The sequence below is a fragment of the Bos indicus x Bos taurus genome, chromosome 15, assembly GCF_003369695.1.
Source record: "Bos indicus x Bos taurus breed Angus x Brahman F1 hybrid chromosome 15, Bos_hybrid_MaternalHap_v2.0, whole genome shotgun sequence".
In the NCBI taxonomy this organism is placed as follows: Eukaryota; Metazoa; Chordata; class Mammalia; order Artiodactyla; family Bovidae; genus Bos; species Bos indicus x Bos taurus.
Window position 1 is genome coordinate 4209746 of NC_040090.1, and position 23940 is coordinate 4233685.

The 23940-nt window shown below is 38.8% G+C and overlaps 2 protein-coding genes across 2 annotated transcripts; both read right to left on the minus strand.

The window, feature by feature from the left end:
- Window positions 1-320: 320 nt before the first annotated feature.
- On the minus strand, window positions 321-5361 carry LOC113906022 (olfactory receptor 8U1-like). The gene is made up of 2 exons (XM_027564045.1): window positions 4419-5361; window positions 321-373 (listed from the first exon to the last, which is right to left on the minus strand). The coding sequence occupies exons 1-2, from the start codon at window positions 5359-5361 to the stop codon at window positions 321-323; spliced, it is 996 nt and encodes a 331-aa protein (XP_027419846.1).
- Window positions 5362-18861: 13500 nt separating this feature from the next.
- LOC113906023 (olfactory receptor 8J3-like) lies at window positions 18862-19815 on the minus strand. Its single transcript, XM_027564047.1, has one exon. The coding sequence runs from the start codon at window positions 19813-19815 to the stop codon at window positions 18862-18864; it is 954 nt and encodes a 317-aa protein (XP_027419848.1).
- Between the last annotated feature and the right edge of the window lie 4125 nt (window positions 19816-23940).

The window sequence follows — 23940 nt, forward strand, 5'->3', positions numbered from 1 at the left end:
TACTGAATCAATGATTGGTGTAAATGTGATTTGTTAAGAATTTTTCCCATGAATAGCTATTGGATTGAGTGGGAAGTGGCACCTGCTAAGAAAGTAAGCCAAGCAAGGATACAGTATCAAAGTCCCCATGACAGGAATTTTGGTTAGATTCCATGGAGGAGTTCTGGAGAGAGGTAGCTCAAGTTGATATGAGTGGGCAAAAGAGCTTGGATATAAACAGCTGACCCTGAACAACCCATAACCCATAAATGTATGTATTAATCTGTGTATAACTTAACATTGGCCTACTGTATCAATAATTCCTCCCTCCATCATTGGATTCAAGCAATCAGTGACCTTGTAGTACTATAATATTTACTAATGGAAATAGGTAGACCTGTTGGAGAAGGCAATGGCACCCCACTCCAGTACTCTTGCCTGGAAAATCCCATGGACGGAGGAGCCTGGTAGGCTGCAGTCCATGGGGTCGCTAGGAGTTGGACACAACTGAGCGACTTCACTTTCACTTTTTGCTTTCATGCACTGGAGAAGGAAATGGCAACCCACTCCAGTGTTCTTGCCTGGAGAATCCCAGGGACGGGGGAGCCTGGTGGGCTGCCGTCTATGGGGTCGCACAGAGTGGGACACGACTGAAGCGACTTAGCATAGGATAGCATAGGTAGACCTGTGCAATTCAAACTCGCAGTGTCCAAGGGCCCCCTGTATACTCCTGTGCTCGTATCAATCATTGCTAAGGGCTAGTCCCTGTGGGATGTAAATTTCCAGTTGCTTCTGTCTTACCTGGCCCACAGACATAACAGCTTCAGGGAACTTGATGCAGTTCTCCAATAAAGAAATGTAGGCACTGACTCTTAATTGAGAAAAGCCACCAGAAGCTGAATATAGATATGATAAAGAGATCATTTGAGGCAATGGCTATAAAAGTGGAGCCCTGGACAAGCAACATCAAGATAACTTGATATTGGTTTGCAAACAGAGTTTCCCAGGTGAAATCTGAAACTAGACAAGCATACATGAAGGGCAGGGAGAAAAAAGAGAAAGAAGTGGATCAACCCATATTGGTCAGTGGCAATTTTAAACAACAAGGGAATATACCTATGAGTCTTGGCTTGGGTGGCTATAAAATGAATAAATCTCTGCAAAGGCCCCCTGGACTCCTAAAAGACTTATGGGTTCACTCACGCCTACCATGGAGAAGACAATGGCAACCCACTCCAGTACTCTTGCCTGGGAAATCCCATGGGCCGAGGAGCCTGGTAGGCTGCAGTCCATGGGGTCGCTAAGAGTTGGACAACGACTGAGTGACTTCACTTTCACTTTTCACTTTCATGCATTGGAGAAGGAAATGGCAACCCACTCCAGTGTTCTTGCCTTGAGTATCCCAGGGATGGGGGAGCCTGGTGGGCTGCCGTCTATGGAGTCGCACAGAGTTGGACATGACTGAAGCGACTTAGCAGAAGCAGCAGCATGCCTACCATCCAGATGGTTTCAACACCTTAGGCTCTCCAGGCTGCTTCCTTGACAATGGCTCCTGCCATGGAAGCAAGAGGCAGAAAAGTGCACTCCAAAAGCATGGAGGCAGGGATTGATAGTGAGGACCCTCTGATTGTCCAGGTCCAGATCAAGAGTCAACCAAAGGTAACATCCTCTCAGTAACCTCATTCAACACTTGGAGACTATAAGTACCTGTTGAAAATGCAATTTTTTTTTTCTTGCTCTGAATCAGACCTCCATGAAACCTCCATGAAGTTGGTAAGTCATGTCCGACTGTTTGCGACCCCATGCATTGTAGCCCACCAGGCTCCCCAATCCATGGGATTTTCTAGGCAAGAATACTGGAGTCATTTGTCATTTCCTTCTCCAGGGGATCTTCCCAACCCGGAGATCGAACCTGGGTCTCCCGCATTGTGGGCAGACACTTTACCGTCTGAGCCACCAGGGAATCCCTCAAAGAATCAGACCTACTGGTCTTAAACTCTGGAAGTTTGATCCACCAATACGTGTTCTAACAAGCCCTCCAGATGTCATTAAGTAGAAAGGTACTAATTACACCAATCAAAAGGCATATATATTTAGTTACTTTAAAAAGGCAAAATCCAACAGCTGCCTGTTTAAAAAAGACACAATTTTCACTCAGTTTTTGCCACTGCCAATGCAGGGGACATGGGTTCAGTCGCTGGTCCGGGAAGATTCCATATGCCTCAAGGCAACTAAGTCTGTGCACTGCAGCTACTGAGACTGTGCTCAAGAGCCAGAACTCTGTATCAAGAGAACTCACCATAGTGAGAAGCCTAGATACTATAGCTAGAGAGTAGTACCACTCACCAAAGCTAGAGAAAACCAGTTGACAGCAAAGAAGACCCAGTGCAGCCAAAAATAAAATAATAAATATATATTTTTAAAGTAAAATGATAGAAAATGATTCCATGAAAATAGTAACTATAAAAGAGCTTAAATTTTATATTAAAGTCATAGAAAAATAGGACTACAGTAAACAAAGATAGGTTTTTAATAATAATAACAGGAAAACACAGTAAATTTGCAATTATAAATTCATGAACAAGTGACACAGTCACCTCAAGATTTATGAAATAGAAAGTGACATATGTGAACAGAAAAGCATAATTCAACTGGGGATTTAATGGTACTTGATGGAAAAAAGATTGACTAGTTTTCTGTGGAAACAGTGTAGGGCTTTATTTTGGGGGGCTTCAAAATCACTGCAGATGGTGATCGCAGCCATGAAATTAAAAGATGCTTACTCCTTGGAAGGAAGGTTATGACCAACCTAGATGGCATATTCAAAAGCAGAGACATTACTTTGCCAACAAAGTTCCGTCCAGTCAAGGCTGTGGTTTTTCCAGTACTCATGTATGGATGTGAGAGTTGAACTGTGAAGAAAGCTGAGTCTCGAAGAATTGATGCTTTTGAACTGTGGTGTTGGAGAAGACTCTTGAGAGTCCCCTGGACTGCAAGGATATCCAGCCAGTCCATTCTGAAGATCAGCCCTGGGATTTCTTTGGAAGGAATGATGCTAAAGCTGAAACTCCAGTACTTTAGCCACCTCATGCGAAGAGTTGACTCATTGGAAAAGACTCTGATGCTAGGAGGGATTGGGGGCAGAAGGAGAAGGGGACGACAGAGGATAAGATGGCTGGATGGCATCACCGACTCGATGGACGTGAGTTTGAGTGGACTCCAGGAGTTGGTGATGGACAGGGAGGCCTGGCGTGCGGCAATTCATGGGGTCACAAAGAGTCGGACACAACTGAGCGACTGAACTGAACTGATGGAAAAAAAAATAAAGGGAAAATCGGCAAGTCTATAGGAGACTTTTCAGGTGGCTAGTGGTAAAGAATCTGCCTGCTAAGGCAGGAGACACAAAAGGAGGAAATGGTAACCCACTCCAGTATGCTTGCCTGGAAAATTCCATGGACAGAGGAACATGATGGGCTACAGTCCATGGGGCCACAGGGAGTCAGACACGACTGAGTGGCCAAGAACATAGGAAGCCTTAGTAACACCATTCACCAGTATGACCAGGATGAAGTCTACAATTCTTAGAAAACAGCTGTTGAGGGAAGACTTTCCCAGCATTGAAACTTAGCATTTAGAACTGTATAATTGTTTTATGTGTGATGAATTTTTCATGTCCACTACAGTTTATGTAGCAGCATCTACAGCCTTGGAGAAGGAGATGGCAATCCACTCCAATATTCTTGCCTGGAGAATCCCATGGACGGAGAAGCCTGGCAGGTTATGGGCCATGGGGTCACAAAGAGTCGGACATGACTGAGCAACTAACACACCCACACCCTTGATTGTCTACATAACAAGGCTACTCATTTACACCACCTTATCATGGTGAAAATCAATAATATTCCAGACATTGCCAAATAGCCCCTGGGAGAAAAATCAATTCAGCTTGAAATCACTGATTTACAGCTGTCTCTTAGCATTTAATTGGGAATATATTACAAAAGCACTCTAAGATACATTATTAAAGCATTCTTTTAATTTTAAACTGGGTATTAAAGGGAACTCAGTTTTGTCTACCTTTGGCTTATGTCTAGTTATGTTGATACCAGATGAAATGGATTTTTATAAATATATAAATATACTTATATGTACTTTTATGTGTAAATATATATATGCATATATAAAATTTGAGAAATGGCATGTAAGTTCCTATGATACTTTCTACATATAAATTATTATTCTAAGTCAAGTTTGATTACAAAGAATTCAGGGAATGAATTTATTTTAGTTTGAAGAAATCTTTATTGAACACCAAATAAGGTCAAGTCATTTGACTAGTTTTTCATAGTCAACTAAAAAAAAAAAAATGCACCATGAGAGAATGTCCACATTTATTTATTCGAATCATATTTTAAATGTGAACACAGAAGCCTGGTTTTTATTGGTGATGATTTTTTTCAGGGCATTTTTAACATCCTTATTTCTGAGGCTGTAGATTAAAGGGTTCAACATGGGAATGATCACTGTATAGAAGACAGAGGCCATCTTATCTGTGTCAAGAGAATGCTGAGAACTTGGCTGTAAGTACATAAAGATGAGGGTCCCGTAGAATATGGTGACTGCAAGTATATGGGAGCTACATGTGGAGAATGCTTTGTGTCTTCCCTCAGCTGAGTGCATTCTCAGGATGGTAGAAATAATAAACATGTAGGAGATAAAGACAATCAGAACAGAGGAGATGAGAGTAACACCAGCACAGGCCAAAATCCATAGCTGTTTGGAACGTGTATCTGAACAGGTGAGCCTGAGAAGAGGCATGTCATCGCAGTAGAAATGGTTGATGGTATTCGAGTGGCAATAGGAGAGACGAAAAGTGAAGATGGTGTGAAACAGCGCCATCAAAAAGCCATAGCTGTAGGGGACAGCTACGAGCTGAATACAGATTCCTCGGGACATTGAGGCCATATAGAGGAGAGGGTTACAAATGCCCACATATCGATCGTAGGCCATGGAAGTCAGTAGCAAGCACTCGGATACCATGAAAGTGAGGAAACAGCCTAACTGGGCAGCACATGAGTTGAAAGAGATAACATTTTGCTTATACAAGAAATTTCCAAGCATTTTGGGTGTAACGACAGAAGCATAACAGAAATCAACAAAGGCCAGGTTGCTAAGAAAGAAGTACATTGGCGTGTGGAGTCTTGAATCTGTTATGATGACTAGGATCAGACCAAGGTTGCCTGCTACTGTGAAGAGGTAGATGGATAAGAACAGGACAAAGAGGGGCGTCTTCAACTCCTCTTGATCCGTGAGGCCAACGAGAATAAACTCCTTTACCTGAGTGCAGTTGATCTGTGCCATATCTCTTCCAGATATCTGCATGAGGAAGTATAAAAAAAGACAAATTCAAGTTGCCGTTATATAAGTGGTATTTTTATGCTTTGATATTTTGTAAGGAGATTTAATGCTAACATATAGTTAGCATACAGGGATTCTGGGAATGGGATGGAGAGTAGAAACAGATAAACATGGGAAAGGCATAGCTCTCCTCTCCCGGATTCATTGTTTATACAAAGAAGGGAGCTGTGGAACATTCTGGTTTCTGTTGAAAGTTCTTGAACATTAAGCTGTCATCAACTTTAATCTGACTTATTAAAATGTTCAGCCATTCTTGAAAGTCTTTGGTCAATTCATGACAGTATTGCTTCTGCTTTATGTTTTATTTTTATTTTATTTTATTTTTTTGGCCTTGAGTCAAGTGGTATCTTACCTAATTAATCTGTTTTATTTTATTTTATCCAGTTATTGCTCAGACTCTCAGTCATGTCCGAATCTTTGTGATCCAGTGGACTGTATGTAGCCTGCCAGTCTCCTCTATCCATGTGATTCTCCCAGCGAGAATACTGGAGGAGGTTGCTATTTCCTCCTCCAGGGGATCTTCCCAACCCAAGGACAGAACCCACTTCTCTTGAGTCTCCTGAATTGGCAGGCAGCTTCCTTACCACTAGTGCCATCTGGGAACCCATACCCCTGCACTGAAAGGCAAAGTCTTAACCACTGGAAGTCCGTAGCTATTTTTCTTTTATTGAGAAACTGTTAGCATTAATAGCATACAGGAAATATTCTGCAGTGGCGCTTGTCTTTGATGTATCTGTCATTGTACCTGTGCAGACAGAACTCCATTTATTCCAAGGCAGGCGGAAACACAGTTCTGCATTTTCTGTTTTCCTTTAATAATTTATCACTAAAAGGTCACTATCAATTATAGACTATTTTCTTAGTTACGTTAATAATGCAAATACTGAAAATAGGTAAGTATGGAAGAAAACAATGAGGAGTTTATTTACTTCATTTGTTTTACCAAAACTTTAAACCTAAAATCATATCATTACACTCATTCTGCATATGAGGAAAAGGAGATCAAAACAAGCATCTCAAACAAAATCAGCAGGCTGGTCTGCATATGATTAGTTGTGTTACAAATCTGTGAATTTTCTGACTTAAGTCCACACCTTATTATTATCCTATCACTATATCTTATTAGTTCTATGGTAAGAAGCAAATTATTTCCAGATTTTTTTTGCTTTAATATTGCACATTTTTATCTCTAAAGCAGGAATTTACATGGTCAAAAGAAATGAAAATAATTTGCATTTTAAAAAACAAATGGCTGAGTAGGCTGATTCATGTTGATACATGGCAAAACCAATACAATATTGTAAAGTTAAAAAATAAAATTAAATTAAAAAAAAACAAATGTAATTTTTGAATAAATAAAAAAAAGAAAAAAAAGAGACAATGTTTTTGTTCATAGAACTGCCCAGACCAAGCCACTTCTCTAGACAACTAGCTTTCAGACTCAAACTTTTTGACTACAAATCACAGAAATAAATACCTTTTACTTGATGGTGTTGACTAATAAATGCATCTAGAATACTACTCTGATTACCTGGCATCACTTACCTTGCATGGTCCATTGTGTTGTACTGTAATCTGTTCTATTTTAATTTGTCCAAATTATACAGGCCAAGACTCTAAAAATTGAGTTCATTATATAGAGGCCATTACAAGCACAATATCAAAAACTGTAATCTAGCCCATCCCCCACCATCACCATTTTCACACACACAGATAAACAACTTATGGATAAACAGGTCTAGGCTACACCTCCCTCTCTGATCTATAGCCAAGACTGTGCATCTCCTATCCGTAACATTTGTCTTGATTATGTCTAAAGGACTTCCTTGGTGGCTCAGACGGTTAAGCATCTGCCTACAATGTGGGAGACCTGGGTTCAATCCCTGGGTCGGGAAGGTCTCCTGGAGAAGGGAATGGCAACCCACTCCAGTATTCTTGCGTGGAAAATCCCCTGGACCAAGGGGCCTGGTGCGCTACAGTCCATGGAGTCGCAAAGAGTAGGACACAACTGAGCAACTTCACCTTCAGGGCTTTTCATGTCTAAATGCTGCTTCTTCAGGAGCCTATTTCAGTTCACTCATTCTCTCATTCAAGAATATATGTTGAGAATTATTAATTTCTAAATACTACTTACAGTCTCAAGAAAAGACAGTAGACTAGATCAGAAAGAAAAAAGAAAAAAAAAAAAAAGCTCTATTCACATGTTCTTTATTTTTCTGGGCTCTTCCTCTCAGTCATCTTTCTCTACTTCCAAAACACAAAACTTTGACGTTTATACATTTCAAATTATTGTGCCGTATATCAAAAATAAGGTGTGAATTACATTTTACAATATATGTGACCTTTCATAATTGTGTCCCTGAATAGTCTTATTGTTCTGATTCCATTCAACTCTCCCAACCAAGAAGGAATGCCCACTGGTCTCTTTGTCAATAAAAACATGACTTGCTTTGCTTCTCTTCCACTTGTCTTTGCCATTCCTAGTACACTTCCCTACAAGAAAAATACATAAAGGGAAAACTATTTACTTTTAAGGCCCATTTAATTATCACCTCTTCTTTGAAGTTGCTTCCCAAGTTTAGTTAACATATTTCATATTTGTGTTGTAAAATCAGTTCAGACATACTCTATTTATATTTTCTCTCACATTTATAAAACCAAATGTTTCCATAACTCTGTCCTTGATAGAGTTTCGATACTTTATGTTTGACAGCCTTGTTCTCAGTGCTTTTGTTTTTGTTATTTTTTAAAATTATTTTTTAGTGATGTCTCTTCTAAATGTTAGGTAAAGTGTTAGTCTCTGAGCTGTGTCCGACTCTTTGCAATCCCAAGGACTGTAGCCTACCAGACTCCTCTGTTCATTGATTTCCCAGTCAAGGATACTGGAGTGGATTGCCATTTCCCCCTCCAGAGGAGCTGCCTGATCAAGGGATAAATCAAACTCAGGTCTCCTGCATTGGCAGGCAGATTCTTTTAACACTGAGCCACCAGGGTAATGGGAAATTAAATCTTATCTGGGTTAATTAAAGATTCATATCATGCTAATTGTATTTAACCATTTCATTTCCTTATTCTTAAGTTATATTCTTCATTTTGGTGGCTATCTCTAAGCATATAATGATGACATTTATCTAATATAATCCTCCCAAAGTAGAAAGCATAGTTTTAACATAGATTGCAATGTCGTCAATCATATGCCTGCTTTTTTCAAATCTCCTCATAGAGTCAAAACTGTACTCTTTATTTTTTAATAACAAACATATACACATATATAAGAGCAACATAAGTCATTAATTTGCAATTTGAATGCATTAAAACATCTTTACTGACTCCATATTATTAAATACCTTTCTGTGTTTTGAGGGACATCAAATAAAAGTCAGACTTCAGATATCAGGGAGTAAAAACAGGAAGAGAGCAATCAAGCCTATTCAGAATAGTGAGTTACTGTATAATAATCTCATGGAGCTCAGTGCTGTACACCAGAAACACGTATGAGAGGAGGCCTGAAAACTAGAAGACTTTGAGGAGGGGACGGTTAAGGGAAGATTTCCCTGGATATACATGTAAAACTTAACATGGAAAGATTTAAGACAAGGGAAGTTTCAAGCAGAGAATATGTGAAAAAGCAACTAGATGGTTTGGTTCAGTTCAGTCACTCAGTCGTGTCCAACTCTCTGAGACCCCATGGACTGCAGCACGACAGGCCTCCCTGTCCATCACCAATGTCCAGAGTTTACTCAGACTCATGTCCATCCAGTCGGTGATGCCATCCAACCAACTCATCCTCTGTCATCCCCTTCTCCTCCTGCTTTCAATCTTTCCCAGCATCAGGGTCTTTTCTTTTCTTTTTTACTTTACAATAGTGTATCTTTTCAAATGAGTCAGTTCTTTGCATCAAGTGGCCAAAATATTGGAGTTTCAGCTTCAACATCAGTCCTTCCAATAAATATTCTGGACTGATTTCCTTTAGGATGGACTGGTTGGATCTCTGTGCAGTCTAAGGGACAACAAGAGTCTTCTCCAACACCACGGTTCAAAAGCATCAATCCTTCAGCACTCAGCTTAGGAGCTTAGGCGCTGAGCAACTAGTTAAGTACATGCATAATTTCTGTAAATTCTAGACATATGCATACATCATTCGTATTCAACTTTACCTTCTAGACTTGGTTCTGTCTTTAATTAGTTACATGAGCTTGGGAAACCCACTTGAACATTTTGGAGTTCAAGTTATTCATGTATATATGTTGAACCAGTCAATCTTAAAGGAAATCAACCCTGAATATTCATTGGAAGGACTGATGCTGAAGCTAAAGCTCTGATATTTTGGCCACCTGATGCGAAGAGCTGACTTGTGGAAAAAGCCCTGATGCCAGGAAAGGTTGAAGGCAGGATAGAAGAGGATGACAGATGATGAGATGTTTAGATATTATCACCAACTCAGTGGACATGAATTTGAGCAAACTCCAGGAGATAGTGAAGGATAGGGGGGACCTTGCATGCCGCAGTCCATTGGGTCATGAAGAGTCACTCACCACTTAGTGAGTGAACAACTAACAACAATATGTATTTTATTTCTCCAAAGAAGACATACAGATGGCTAACAAACACATGAAAAGATGCTCAACATCACTCATTATCAGAGAAATGCAAATTAAAACCACTATGAGATACCATTTCACGCCAGTCAGAATGGCTGCGATCCAAAAGTCTACAAGCAATAAATGCTGGAGAGGGTGTGGAGAAAAGGGAACTCTCTTACACTGTTGGTGGGAATGCAAACTAGTACAGCCACTATGGAGAATAGTGTGGAGATTCCTTAAAAAACTGGAAATAGAACTGCCTTATGATCCAGCAATCCCACTGCTGGACATACACACTGAGGAAACCAGAAGGGAAAGAGACACGTGTACCCCAATGTTCATCACAGCACTGTTTATAATAGCCAGGACATGGAAGCAACCTAGATGCCCATCAGCAGATGAATGGATAAGAAAGCTGTGGTACATATCCACAATGGAGTATTACTCAGCCATTAAAAAGAATACATTTGAATCAGTTCTAATGAGATGGATAAAACTGGAACCTATTATACAGAGTGAAGTAAGCCAGAAAGAAAAACACCAATACAGTATACTAACACATATATATGGAATTTAGAAAGATGGTAACAATAACCCTGTGTACGAGACAGCAAAAGAGACACCGATGTATAGATCAGTCTTATGGACTCTGTGAGAGAGGGAGAGGGTGGGGAGATTTGGGAGAATAGCATTGAAACATGTATAATATCATGTATGAAATGAGTCACCAGTCCAGGTTCGATGCACGGTACTGGATGCTTGGGGCTGGTGCACTGGGACAACCCAGAGCGAGGGTAGGGGAGGGAGGAGGGAGGAGGGTTCAGGATGGGGAACGCGGGTATACCTGTGGCGGATTCATTTCGATATTTGGCAAAACTAATACAATATTGTAAAGTTAAAAAAAAAAAAAAAAGGCACTAGACTAGGTTATCAGAGAAGGCAATGGCAACCCACTCCAGTGTTCTTGCCTGGAGAATCCCAGGGATGGGGGAGCCTGGGGGCCGCCATCTATGGGGTCGCACAGAGTCAGACACGACTGAAGAGACTTAACAGCAGCAGCAGCAGGATAGGTTATCTCTCCACTTCCTTCTAATTCTTTAACTGTTTACTTGAAAAACTAGATGCTTTTGATACTTTTGCCAAAACTAATATAAATACAGATAAAGCACTATCTTTAGGTTACAAAATTTATTTCAAATTGTCTTACTCTAGCCCAGTTATCTGGTGCCTCAGACAGTAAACCATCTTGCTTACAATGCGGGAGACCTGGATTCAATCCCTGAGTCAGAAAGATACTCTGGAGAGGGAAATGGCAACCCACTCCAGTACTCTTGCCTCGAAAATCCCATGGACGGAGAAGCCTGGTAGGCTACATTCCATGTGGTAGCAAAGAGTTGGACACGACTGAGTGACTTCACTTCATTTTCACTTTATTGTATTAATATTATACTCTTTATTTCTAAAAATTCTTATCTTGAGCAACTATAGCGATGTTATTCCACATCTGTGACTCATAGCTTGCCATTTTGAAATGCATTCTTCTAACCTACCTGAGCAGAGGCCGCACAAATTTCTCTTCCTAATAGTTTGAGTAACAGATGACTGCATGCTTTTGCCAGTATCTCTGTCCGAAAGGACTTTATCTCTGAGCGTAATGTAGTGAGATCATCAAAAAAATTACAGTCTGTGCTCAGTTGGGAGGCGAAGGCTGACTGAAGATATATTAACACAAGTCCATTTTTGAAGAACTGCATATCTACAGCTAAAAATTTCATGAAATATCTAAAGGGTTATTGTTCACTCAGTCATATCAACTTTTTGTGACCCCATGGACTGCAGCACACCAGGCTTCCCTGTCCTTCACCATCCCCAGGTGTTTGCTCAAACTTATGTCCACTGAGTCATTGATGCCATCCAACCATTTCATTCTCTGCTGTCCACTTCTGCTCCTGCCTTCAATCTTTCCCAGAATCCAGGACTTTTCCAATGAGTCGACTCTTCACATCAGGTGGCCAAAGTATTGGAGCTTCAGCCTCAGCATCAGTCCTTTCAATGAGGCGTTAAATATTTTAAAAATAGCAGCTTGATTATATTCTATAAGTGATGATCAGGATAGGAATTATATAGGCAGAAACAGTATATTGGAAATATTAAATATTCTATGAATATGCAATGCCTGTTTTATTTCATTAATTAAATTTATAAATGAATCTACATTTGAACAAATGTCCCATCTCTGCTTGTACCTTGATATCTCAATCCCTTTTATTTCTGGATAGTATTCCATTGTATGGATGTATTACAATTTGTTTATCCATTCACCTACTAAAGGATAAATGGTTGTTTTCAGTATCAATTATAAATATGGCTGCAATAAATAAAATTGCAGTTTGAATAAAGAAAATCTATTGGCTAACTATCTAGAAATGTCATTTTGGAGGTGTCATGAGATCTACAGCTTTGCTGCTAGATATGGGCTAATTTAATATGATGCAGAGCTTGAAGAAATCCATTTCTAGAGATGAATTTCAAAGCAAATGTGATCTCAGTGGCTTTTCTTGGAAACACTAAAGTTGTAGATAATGTGAAGTCACAGTACTGGTTGATAAAAACAATAGACTAGCAGATCAGCTGCCTATTTAATAGCAATATCAAACTCAAAATTATCAGCCACTAAGGAAAAACAAGTTAAGACCACAGCACTGCTTCACTACGAATACACTAGAATGACTTTAATGAAAATTACTGTCAATACCAAGTGTAAAGATATTAAAATACTCATTTGTCTGTTAGAATAAAAACTTTGGAAAACTTTTATTGGTATTTTCATAAAAGATTTAACATAAGACTTTCCAATCACCCTAGCACTTCTGCTCCAAAATATCAATCCAAGAAAGATAAAAATATGAACATGAGACAGTTACACAAATATACATACCAATAGTATTCATAATAAGCAAAAAGTAGAATAATCCAAATGTCTACCAATCAATAAATGAAGAAACAAAAATGGTATATGCATATAAGCAAATGCTATTCAGTAATAAAAAAATATTTTTAACACATGCTACAACATGACTGAAACACAAAATCTTTTATTAGTGTAAGAAGTCAGACATAGAAGTTTGCACATTTTATGACTCTATTTTAATGAAAATTCCTAAAATGGCAAATATATGAGACACAATGTAGATCACAAGCTGCCTGGAGATATGGATGGAAGTGAAAATTAACAGGAAATCAGCAGAAAGAAACTTTATGTGGTGACAACATAAATATTTACAACTGGAACATGATTGCATATGTACAACTCTATTTATAAATATATACTTTATAAACTTGCAACTTTGGAACTAAATCTGGATAATGATATGGTTGCATAATTACTATAAATTTACTTTAATAAAAGAATACTAATTCACTTAAAATTTATTTCCTCACAATAGGTGCATTTTATGTTGCATATGTATACTTTATTAAAGGTGTTAAAACATTATCAAATTCAATGTAGAGGATATTTTTTCATCTCTTGGCTAAGGCCCAATTTATCCAGTCATTATAACATTTGTATAATCAATTATATATATGCTATAAATATTTAAATTTAGTTGAATTTTGTGTAGTGAAAATACGAACTGAACATGATTTGATGCTATGCAATTGTGTTTAGTTCTTTGGAGTGTGAGCTTTTGAGTCAAATTTCCATTTTGAATCCCAACTTTGTCATTTATTAGTTGGAATATTTTGGCAGTTACTCTTCTCAAAGTCATCGTTATTTTATCTGAAAATCTGTTTCAAATTCAAATGCTGTTTGATTTGAGTTAAAAAAAAAACCAAATGGATTTAATGTAACTACTGAGTAGTCAATATGTCTATAAACTGCTTAACACACTGTCAGAAATAGTACACTTCAAAAATGTATAGCAATCAAAAATTATTTTTCCCATTTTTGTTATTTATTTAATTAACGATTTCCACGTAAATTAATTCACAAGCTGAAATGAACTTTTTATTTCAAAGTGTGGTCATAATAGATGACATAACATTTTAAATTATCTTTTCTTATGTCTTCTTATTTTAGGGATTGTGATGACTTTTGTTCCTTGTCTAAGAGTTGGTTCAACTTTGCTTTTTCATGGACTGTAATCTTATTCTTGTTGTACGTTAAAGGTCTTTGTGGTTTGTCTCTATTGTCACAAATAAGTCATGATGAGCAATATCAGTCCCCACTGAATATCAGAAGCTACTAGGCTGTATGAAAGTTTTCTAAGTCAGGAAATGTTAGTTTCTAACTTTTTGCTTACATCTATTTGGTCAGGAAGCAACAGTTAGAACTGGACGTGGAAAAACAGACTGATTCCAAATAGGAAAAGGAGTACGTCAAAGCTGTATATTGTCACCCTGCTTATTTAACTTATATGCAGAGTACATCATGAGAAACACTGGGCTGGAAGAAGCACAAGCTGGAATCAAGATTGCTGGGAGAAATATCAATAACCTCAAATATGCAGATGACACTACCCTTATGGCAGAAAGTGAAGAGGAACTAAAAAGCCTCTTGATGAAGTGAAAGAAGAGACTGAAAAAGTTGGCTTAAAGCTCAAAATTCAGAAAACTAAGGTCATGGCATCTGGTCCCATCACTTCATGGGAAATAGACGGGGAAACAGTAGAAACAGTGTAAGACTTTATTTTTTGGGGTTCCAAAATCACTGCAGATGGTGATTGCAGCCACGAAATTTAAAGATGCTTACTCCTTGGAAGGAAAGTTATGACCAACCTAAATAGCATATTGAAAAGCAGAGACATTACTTTGCCAACAAAGGTCCGTCTATTCAAGGCTATGGTTTTTCCAGTGGTCATGTATGGATGTGAGAGTTGGACTGTGAGGAAAGCTGAGCACTGAAGAATTGATGCTTTTGAACAGTGGTGTTGTGGAAGACTCTTGAGAGTGCCTTGGACTGCAAGGATATCCAACCAGTCCATTCTTAAGGACATCAGTCCTGGGTGTTCATTGGAAGGAGTGATGCTAAAGCCGAAACTCCAATACTTTGGTTGCCTAATGTGAAGAGTTGACTCATTGGAAAAGACCCTGAAGCTGGGAGGGATTGGGGGCAGGAGGATGATAGAGGATGAGATGGCTGGATGGCATCATTGACTCAATGGACATGAGTTTGAGTGAACTCCAGGAGTTGGTGATGGACAGCGAGGCCTGGCGTGCTTGGATTCATGGGGTTGCAAAGAGTCAGACACGACTGCGCTACTGAATGACAAGTGGTTAATATGCTCAAGTCACCACCACACAGTCTTATCGTGTCACACTACATGTCCTTGTAGTACGTTTCTCTTGCCTTACATCTTTCTAATTATACACAGTCCTTAAAACCATTTGTGTGTGTTAGTCTCACAGTCTTGTCCAACTTTTGCAACTCCATGGGCTGTCGCGCACCAGGTTCCTCTGTCCATGGGATTCTCCAGACAAGAATACTGGAGTGGATTGACATTTCCTTCTTCTAAGAATGTTTAGGCTTTGAACCTATAGAGTGTTTCCCCTGTAGGTTGTGAATGCATATAACATCAGTTCAGCTCAGCTCAGTCATGTCTGACTCTTTGAAACCCCATGGACTGCAGCATGCCAGGCCTCCCCGTCCATCAGCAATACCTAGAGTTTACTCAAACCCATGTCCATTGAGTCAGTGACACCATCCAACCATTCAGTGACCTCTCATCCTCTGTCGTCCCCTTCTCCTCCTGCCTTCAATATTTCAAAGCATCAGGGTCTTTTCAAATGAATCAGCTCTTCACATCAGGAGGCCAAAGTACGGGAGTTTCAGCTTCAGCATCAGTCCTTCCAATGAACACCCAGGACTGATCTCCTTTAGGATGGACTGGTTGGATCTCGTTGCAGTCCAAGGGACTCTCAAGAGTCTTTCCAACACCACGGTTCTAAAGCCTCAATTCTTCAGTGCTCAGCTTTCTTTATAGTCCAACTCTCACATCCATACATAACTACTGGAAAAACCATAGCCTTGACTAGACGGACCTGTGTTGGAAAGTAATGTCTCTTGCTTTTTAATATCCTGTCTAGGTTGGTCATAACTTTTCTTCCAAGAAGTGTCTTTTAATTTCATGTCTGCAGTCACCATCAGCAGTGATTTTGGAGCTCCCCCTCAAAATAAAGCCTGCTACAGTTTCTCCATCTATTTGCCATGAAGTGATGGGACCAGATGCCATGATCTTTGTTTTCTGAATGTTGAGTTTTAACCCAACTTTTTCACCCTCCTCTTTCACTTTCATCAATATAACATAGTGCACCTTATACTATAATGTCTTCATGCATTCTGTGTTCTCCTCATTCTCTTTTGATCTCTTGTCTTACTGTATTCATGTTGGTACCTGACTTATTTATCTGTGTTGCTATTTTTGCCTGTCATATCACACTGTTTGACCTGAAACGATGTCAGTTCTTTTTCTTTTTCTTTTTTTGTCTGTGTTGTGTGACATAAGGGATCTTAATTCTCAGACCAGGGATTGCACTTGCACCCCCTGCATTGTAAGTGTGGAGTCTCAACCACTGAACTGCCAAGGAAATACCACAGTATCAATTTTGAGTGCCTGGTTACAAGCTACTCTCTTTCATTTTCTTTAATAAATAGCATTTTCTAATAAGATCACACATTTCTATTTGCAATGATAGTATTAATAGTTCAGTTTGATCACTCAGTTGTGTCCGACTCCCTGCGACCCCATGAACCACAACACGCCAGGCCTCCCTGTCCATCACCAAGTCCCAGAGTTTACCCAAACTCATGTCCATTGAGTCAGTGATGCCATCCAACCATGTCATCCTCTGTCATCCCCTTCTCCTCCTGCCCTCAATCTTTCCCAACATCAGGGTCTTTTCAAATGAGTCAGCTCTTCACATCTGGTGGCCAAAGTATTGGAGTTTCAGCTTTAACATCAGTCCTTCCAATGAACACGCAGGACTGATTTCCTTTAGAATGGACTGGTTGGATCTCCTTGCAGTCCAAGGGACTCTCAAGAGTCTTCTCCAACACCACAGTTCAAAAGCATCAATTCTTCTACGCTCATCTTTCTTTATAGTCCAACTCTCACATCCACACATGACTACTGGAAAAACCATAGCCTTGACTAGATGGACCTTTGTTGACAGTGTAATGTCTGTGCTTTTTAATATGCCGTCTAGGTTGGTCATAACTTTCCTTTCAAGGAGTAAGTGCCTTTTAATTTCAAGGCTGCAATCACTATCTGCAGTGATTTTGGAACCCCCCAAAATAAAGTCAGCCACTGTTTCCACTGTTTCCCCATCTATTTGCCTAGAAGTGATGGGACTAGATGCCATGATCTTAGTTTTCTGAATGTTGAGCTTTAACCCAACTTTTTCACTCTCCTCTCTCACTTTCATCAAGAGGCTCTTTAGTTCTTCACTTTCTGCCATAAGGGTATTAATAGTGGTATTACACATGTACAGATATAGCAAATTCACTGTGCAATTTCTTTGTATTTTAAATATGACATCATTTTAAAGGCAAATGATAAATAGAAGTAAGTGACAAGACAAATTTATTCTGGTCCACAGAAGAGAGGTGTAAAAGAGACACAGTTGGGAAATATTTACCCAGTGTTGTTGAGAAGAAAATTTCTGAAATTAAAAAAGGATATTCAGAGATTTCCTTCCAAATGCAGTTACACCCATAGCACTGTTAGTTTGTACAACCTGATTTTTTTTTAATTAACCTGATACATTTTATCATGAACCACTGAGGGTTTTAATATTCTCTATTTGAGGATCCAAATGAAACTAACCTTTTTCAGGGATACTATTTGTGTACCAGGTACATGGCTAGTCTAGAAATCCAGACATTTTTAGTAAATTAGTACCAAACAAGACTTACTGTTCTTCTTCACTGGAAATGCCCAGCTTGGTTACATGTACTATATAAATAATACTCCATTAATTTATCCTCATATTGGTTAACTCCGTTCTGGTCACCTGCATATAGGCAAATTGTATGATAAATTTTGATATGCACTCAAAAACTATCAGAAATCAAAAAATTGCAAAAACAATTAAATTTTTTTCTTAATAATGCAAGGAACTTTCAAAAACATGATTCATTGAATGCTTACTTATATCAAAACTCAGTACATTTATTAAACATACTACAGAAAACTGACACTTGGAGTAAGGAGAAGGAAAATTCTTATAAACTCCACTACAATTATCATACAGTAGTGCTCAGAGTGAAAGCCATCAGTGATGATGCCTTGTGTTCTTCATTAATAAGTTGTATAAATTGTATTCATTGCCATAAAAATAATTTCAACTGCATTTTGGTTATCATTCAAAATACAAATGTATGAGGAGTGTGTAGCTTTTCCTTCAAACCATACTAAGAAAGAGTTAAGGATTGTTTGAAATAAATTTGTCAGTTTAATTTTGCTATTTGGTGATGAAAAGGATTTAGGCCATCTGCAATTCCAGATGCAGTGATCTGCTACATGCACAGAAAGTAAAAGAAAGCCAAAGACTGAGAAAAACCCACTTACTTCCCTCAGCTATTATTTTCCTTCTTCTGTTTTGACTTATTTAAAATTTTCAAATTCATATCTCCTGACTCCTGGAAATATTTATTTCAATGTAGATGTTTGTATAATCCTTGAGAAAATAAGTGAATAATGCTTTGTTTCTGTATTAAATTCATACATCCAGGAGCTTAAGATTATTTTTTAAATCTGCATCCTAAATTCTAGCACCTTTTAATTCCCAGAGTAGGCTGCATACCTATTAATCAGTCATCTAACCATTGCTTTTTCTGACACAATGGCAGTTTGTCTTAACTCTATTTATTTACAGATTTCTAAAATTGCATCAGCTTAAAAGAACAGCATGAATTTGTCAGAAATCTCTTTAAGGCGGCTTTCACGTCCTTGTTCCTCAGGCTGTAGATCATGGGGTTCAGCATGGGGATCACCAGAGTATAAAACACGGAGGCCACTTTATCAGTATCCATAGAATGGTTAGTTTGAGGCTGCGCATACATGAATATCATTGTGCCGTAGAAGACAGATACCGCCATCATATGTGATGCACAGGTGGAAAAGGCTTTTTTCCTTCCTTCTGATGAACGTATTTTGAGAATGGACAAAACAATGTTGAAATAAGATATGAGAACTATAATTATGGAAAACGCCAGATTCGTAGCTGCAGATATAAACACAAATGTTTCTGGAAAGGAAGTATCAGAGCAGGACAATGCTAGCAGAGGGGCGATATCACAATAAAAATGATTGATGATATTGCAAGAGCAATAAGTCACAGAGAATACAGAAGATGAGGCCACAATAGCTGTGGAAAAGCTATAGAGGTATGTGAGGGAAACTAGCAGAAGACAGATCCGCCGAGATACAACCGCCATGTAGAGCAGGGGGTTACAAATGGCCACATAGCGGTCATAGGCCATCACAGCTAACAGGAGCACCTCAGCTACAATGAAAACCAAGAACCCTCCCAGTTGGGTGGCGCATTCATAGTAGGAGGTAGTGTGTTTCTTTACTAAAAAGCTGATCAGCATTTTAGGGGCAATGACAGTTGAATTGCCAAGATTGATGATAGCCAAGTGCCTGAGGAAGAAATACATGGGGGTCTGAAGCCGAGAGTCCACACTGGTGAGGGTGATGATACTTAGGTTCCCTGTCACGGTCAGTCCATAGATGACCAGGAAGACAAAGAAGAGTGGGATCTGGAGGTCTGGATGTTCTGAGACTCCTGTGAGAATAAATTCAATGACTCGGGTGAAATTTCCATTAGCCATGTAAGAGTGTAGAAAGTCATCTGGGAAAGAAATGAGAGTGATTACAGTTTTTAAAAATTTCCAGGACTGTTGTTATATGGCAAGGGCAATTTCTGGGGTAAGATTTCCTGGAATTATACTTTGAAAATATATCCATTCCCTTGAGTAAGTGAAAGTCACTCAGTTGTGTCTGACTATTTGTGACCCCATGGACCTTACAGTCCATGGAGTTTACCAGGTCAGAATACTGGAGTGGGTAGCTGTTGCTTTCTCCAGGGGATCTTCCCAACCCACAGATCGGACTCAGGTCTCCCTCATTGCTGACAGATTCTTTACCGTTTGAGTCACCAGTGAAGCCCATCAGTTCCCTTACTTCTGCTAAAATCAAGTGTCCTGATGGTTTATAACTTCCCAGAGGGTGCAGTAGTACAGTCTATCTGCCAATGCAGGACACATGGGTTCAATCCCTGGATCAGGAAAATCACCTGGAGGAGGGAATGGCTACCTACTCCAGTATTCTCGCCTGGAGAATCCCATGGACAGAGGAGCCTGGTGGTCTACAGTCCATGGCGTTGCAAAAAGTCGGACATGAGTGAGTGACTGAGCACACGCAGGCTGGTTATATACTCTTTTTTTTTTTTTAATTTAATTTTATTTTTAAACTTTACAATATTGTATTCGTTTTGCCAAATATCGAAATGAATCCGCCACAGGTATACATGTGTTCCCCATCCTGAACCCTCCTCCCTCCTCCCTCCCATTACCATCCCTCTGGGTCATCCCAGTGCACCAGCCGCAAGCATCAAGTATCGTGCATAGAACCTGGACTGGTGACTCGTTTCATACATGATATATACATGTTTCAATGCCATTCTCCCAAATCTTCCCACCCTCTCCCTCTCCCACAGAGTCCATAAGACTGTTCTATACATCAGTGTCTCTTTTGCTGTCTTGTACACAGGGTTATTGTTACCATCTTTCTAAATTCCCAGACAAGCAAAAGCTGAGAGAATTCTGCACCACCAAACCAGCTCTCCAACAAATACTAAAGGATATTCTCTAGACAGGAAACACAAACACGGTGTATAAATTCAAACCCAAAACAATAAAGTAAATGGCAACGAGATCATACTTATTAGTAATTACCTTAAACGTAAATGGGTTGAATGCCCCAGGCAAAAGACAAAGACTGGCTGAATGGATACAAAAACAAGACCCCTACATATGTTGTCTACAAGAGACCCACCTCAAAACAGGGGACACATAAAGACTGAAAGTGAAGGGCTGGAAAAAGGTTTTCCATGCAAATAGGGACCAAAAGAAAGCAGGAGTAGCAATACTCATATCAGATAAAATAGACCTTAAAACAAAGGCTGTGAAAAGAGACAAAGAAGGTCACTACATAATGATCAAAGGATCAATCCAAGAAGAAGATATAACAATTATAAATATATATGCACCCAACACAGGAGCACCGCAGTATGTAAGACAAATGCTAACAAGTATGAAAGGAGAAATTAACAATAACACAATAAGAGTGGGAGACTTTAATATCCCACTCACACCTATGGATAGATCAACTAAACAGAAAATTAACAAGGAAACACAAACTTTAAATGATACAATAGACCAGTTAGACCTAATTGATATCTATAGGACATTTCATCCCAAAACAATGAATTTCACCTTTTTCTCAAGCGCACATGGAACCTTCTCCAGGATAGATCACATCCTGGGCCATAAATCTAGCCTTGGTAAATTCAAAAAAATAGAAATCATTCCAAGCATCTTTTCTGACCACAATGCAGTAAGATTAGATCTCAATTACAGGAGAAAAACTATTAGAAATTCCAACATATGGAGGCTGAACAACACGCTGCTGAATAAATGCCATATATATGCGTTAGTATACTGTATTGGTGTTTTTCTTTCTGGCTTACTTCACTCTGTATAGTAGGTTCCAGTTTGATCCACCTCATTAGAACCGATTCAAATGTATTCTTTTTAATGGCTGAGTAATACTCCATTGTGTATATGTACCACTGCTTTCTTATCCATTAATTTGCTGATGGACATCTAGGTTGCTTCCATGTCCTGGCTATTATAAACAGTGCTGCGATGAACATTGGGGTACACGTGTCTCTTTCCCTTCTGGTTTCCTCAGTGTGTATGCCCAGCAGTGTGATTGCTGGATCATAAGGCAGTTCTATTTCCAGATTCTTAAGGAATCTCCACACTGTTCTCCATAGTGGCTGTACTACTTTGCATTCCCACCAACAGTGTAATAGGGTTCCCTTTTCTCCACACCCTCTCCAGCATTTATTGCTTGTAGACTTTTGGATCACAGCCATTCTGACTGGCGTGAAATGGTACCTCATAGTGGTTTTGATTTGCATTTCTCTGATAATGAGTGATGTTGAGCATCTTTTCATGTGTTTGTTAGCCATCTGTATGTCTTCTTTGGAGAAATGTCTATTTAGTTCTTTGGCCCATTTTTTGATTGGGTTATTTATTTTTCTGGAGTTGAGCTGTAGGAGTTGCTTGTATATTTTTGAGATTAGTTGTTTGTCAGTTGCTTCATTTGTTATTATTTTCTCCCATTCTGAAGGCTGCATTTTCACCTTGCTAATAGTTTCCTTTGTTGTGCAGAAGCTTTTAAGTTTAATTAGGTACCATTTGTTTATTTTTGCTTTTATTTCCCATATTCTGGGAGATGGGTCATAGAGGATCCTGCTGTGATGTATGTCAGAGAGTGTTTTGCCTATGTTCTCCTCTAGGAGTTTTATAGTTTCTGGTCTTACGTTTAGATCTTTAATCCATTTTGAGTTTATTTTTGTGTATGGTGTTAGAAAGTGTTCTAGTTTCATTCTTTTACAAGTGGTTGACCAGTTTTCCCAGCACTACTTGTTAAAGAGATTGTCTTTAATCCATTGTATATTCTTGCCTCCTTTGTCAAAGATAAGGTGTCCATATGTGTGTGGATTTATCTCTGGGCTTTCTATTTTGTTCCATTGATCTATATTTCTGTCTTTGTGCCAGTACCATACTGTCTTGATGACTGTGGCTTTGTAGTGGAGCCTGAAGTCAGGTAGGTTGATCCCTCCAGTTCCATTCCTCTTTCTCAAGATAGCTTTGGCTATTTGAGGTTTTTTGTATTTCCATACAAATTGTGAAATTTTGTGTTCTAGCTCTGTGAAGAATACCGTTGGTAGCTTGATAGGGATTGCATTGAATTTATAAATTGCTTTGGGTAGTATACTCATTTTCACTATATTGATTCTTCCAATCCACGAACATGGTATATTTCTACATCTATTAGTGTCCTCTTTGATTTCTTTCACCAGTGTTTTATAGTTTTCTATATATAGGTCTTTAGTTTCTTTAGGTAGATATATTCCTAAGTATTTTATTCTTGTCGTTGCAATGGTGAATGGAATTGTTTCCTTAATTTCTCTGTTTTCTCATTATTAGTGTATAGGAATGCAAGGGATTTCTGTGTGTTGATTTTGTATCCTGCACCTTTACTATAATCATTGATTAGTTCTAGTAATTTTCTGGTGGAGTCTTTAGGGTTTTCTATGTAGAGGATCATGTCATCTGCAAACAGTGAGAGTTTTACTTCTTCTTTTCCAATTTGGATTCCTTTTATTTCTTTTTCTGCTCTGATTGCTGTGGCCAAAACTTCCAAAACTATGTTGAATAGTAATGGTGAAAGTGGGCACCCTTATCTTGTTCCTGACTTTAGAGGAAATGCTTTCAATTTTTCACCATTGAGGATAATGTTTGCTGTGAGTTTGTCATATATAGCTTTTATTATGTTGAGGTATGTTCCTTCTATTCCTGCTTTCTGGAGAGTTTTTATCCGAAATGGATGTTGAATTTTGTCAAAGGCTTTCTCTGCATCTATTGAGATAATCATTTTTTTTTCAATTTGTTGATGTGGTGTATTACCTTGATTGATTTGTGGATATTGAAGAATCCTTGCATCCCTGGGATAAAGCCCACTTGGTCATGGTGTATGATCTTTTTAATGTGTTGTTGGATTCTGATTGCTAGAATTTTGTTAAGGATTTTTGCATCTATGTTCATCAGTGATATTGGCCTGTAGTTTTCTTTTTTTGTGGGATCTTTGTCAGGTTTGGTATT

What these genes read in the sequence shown, in the direction of transcription:
- LOC113906022 (XM_027564045.1), bottom strand. Translation starts at nt 5,361, where the DNA reads ATGCAGATATCTGGAAGAGATATGGCACAGATCAACTGCACTCAGGTA. An exon ending in GAAAAAAATCATCACCAATA is followed by an intron (nt 374 to 4,418) that starts AAAACCAGGCTT and finishes CTCCAACAGGTC; the next exon opens with TACCTATTTCCATTAGTAAA.
- LOC113906023 (XM_027564047.1), bottom strand. Translation starts at nt 19,815, where the DNA reads ATGGCTAATGGAAATTTCACCCGAGTCATTGAATTTATTCTCACAGGA.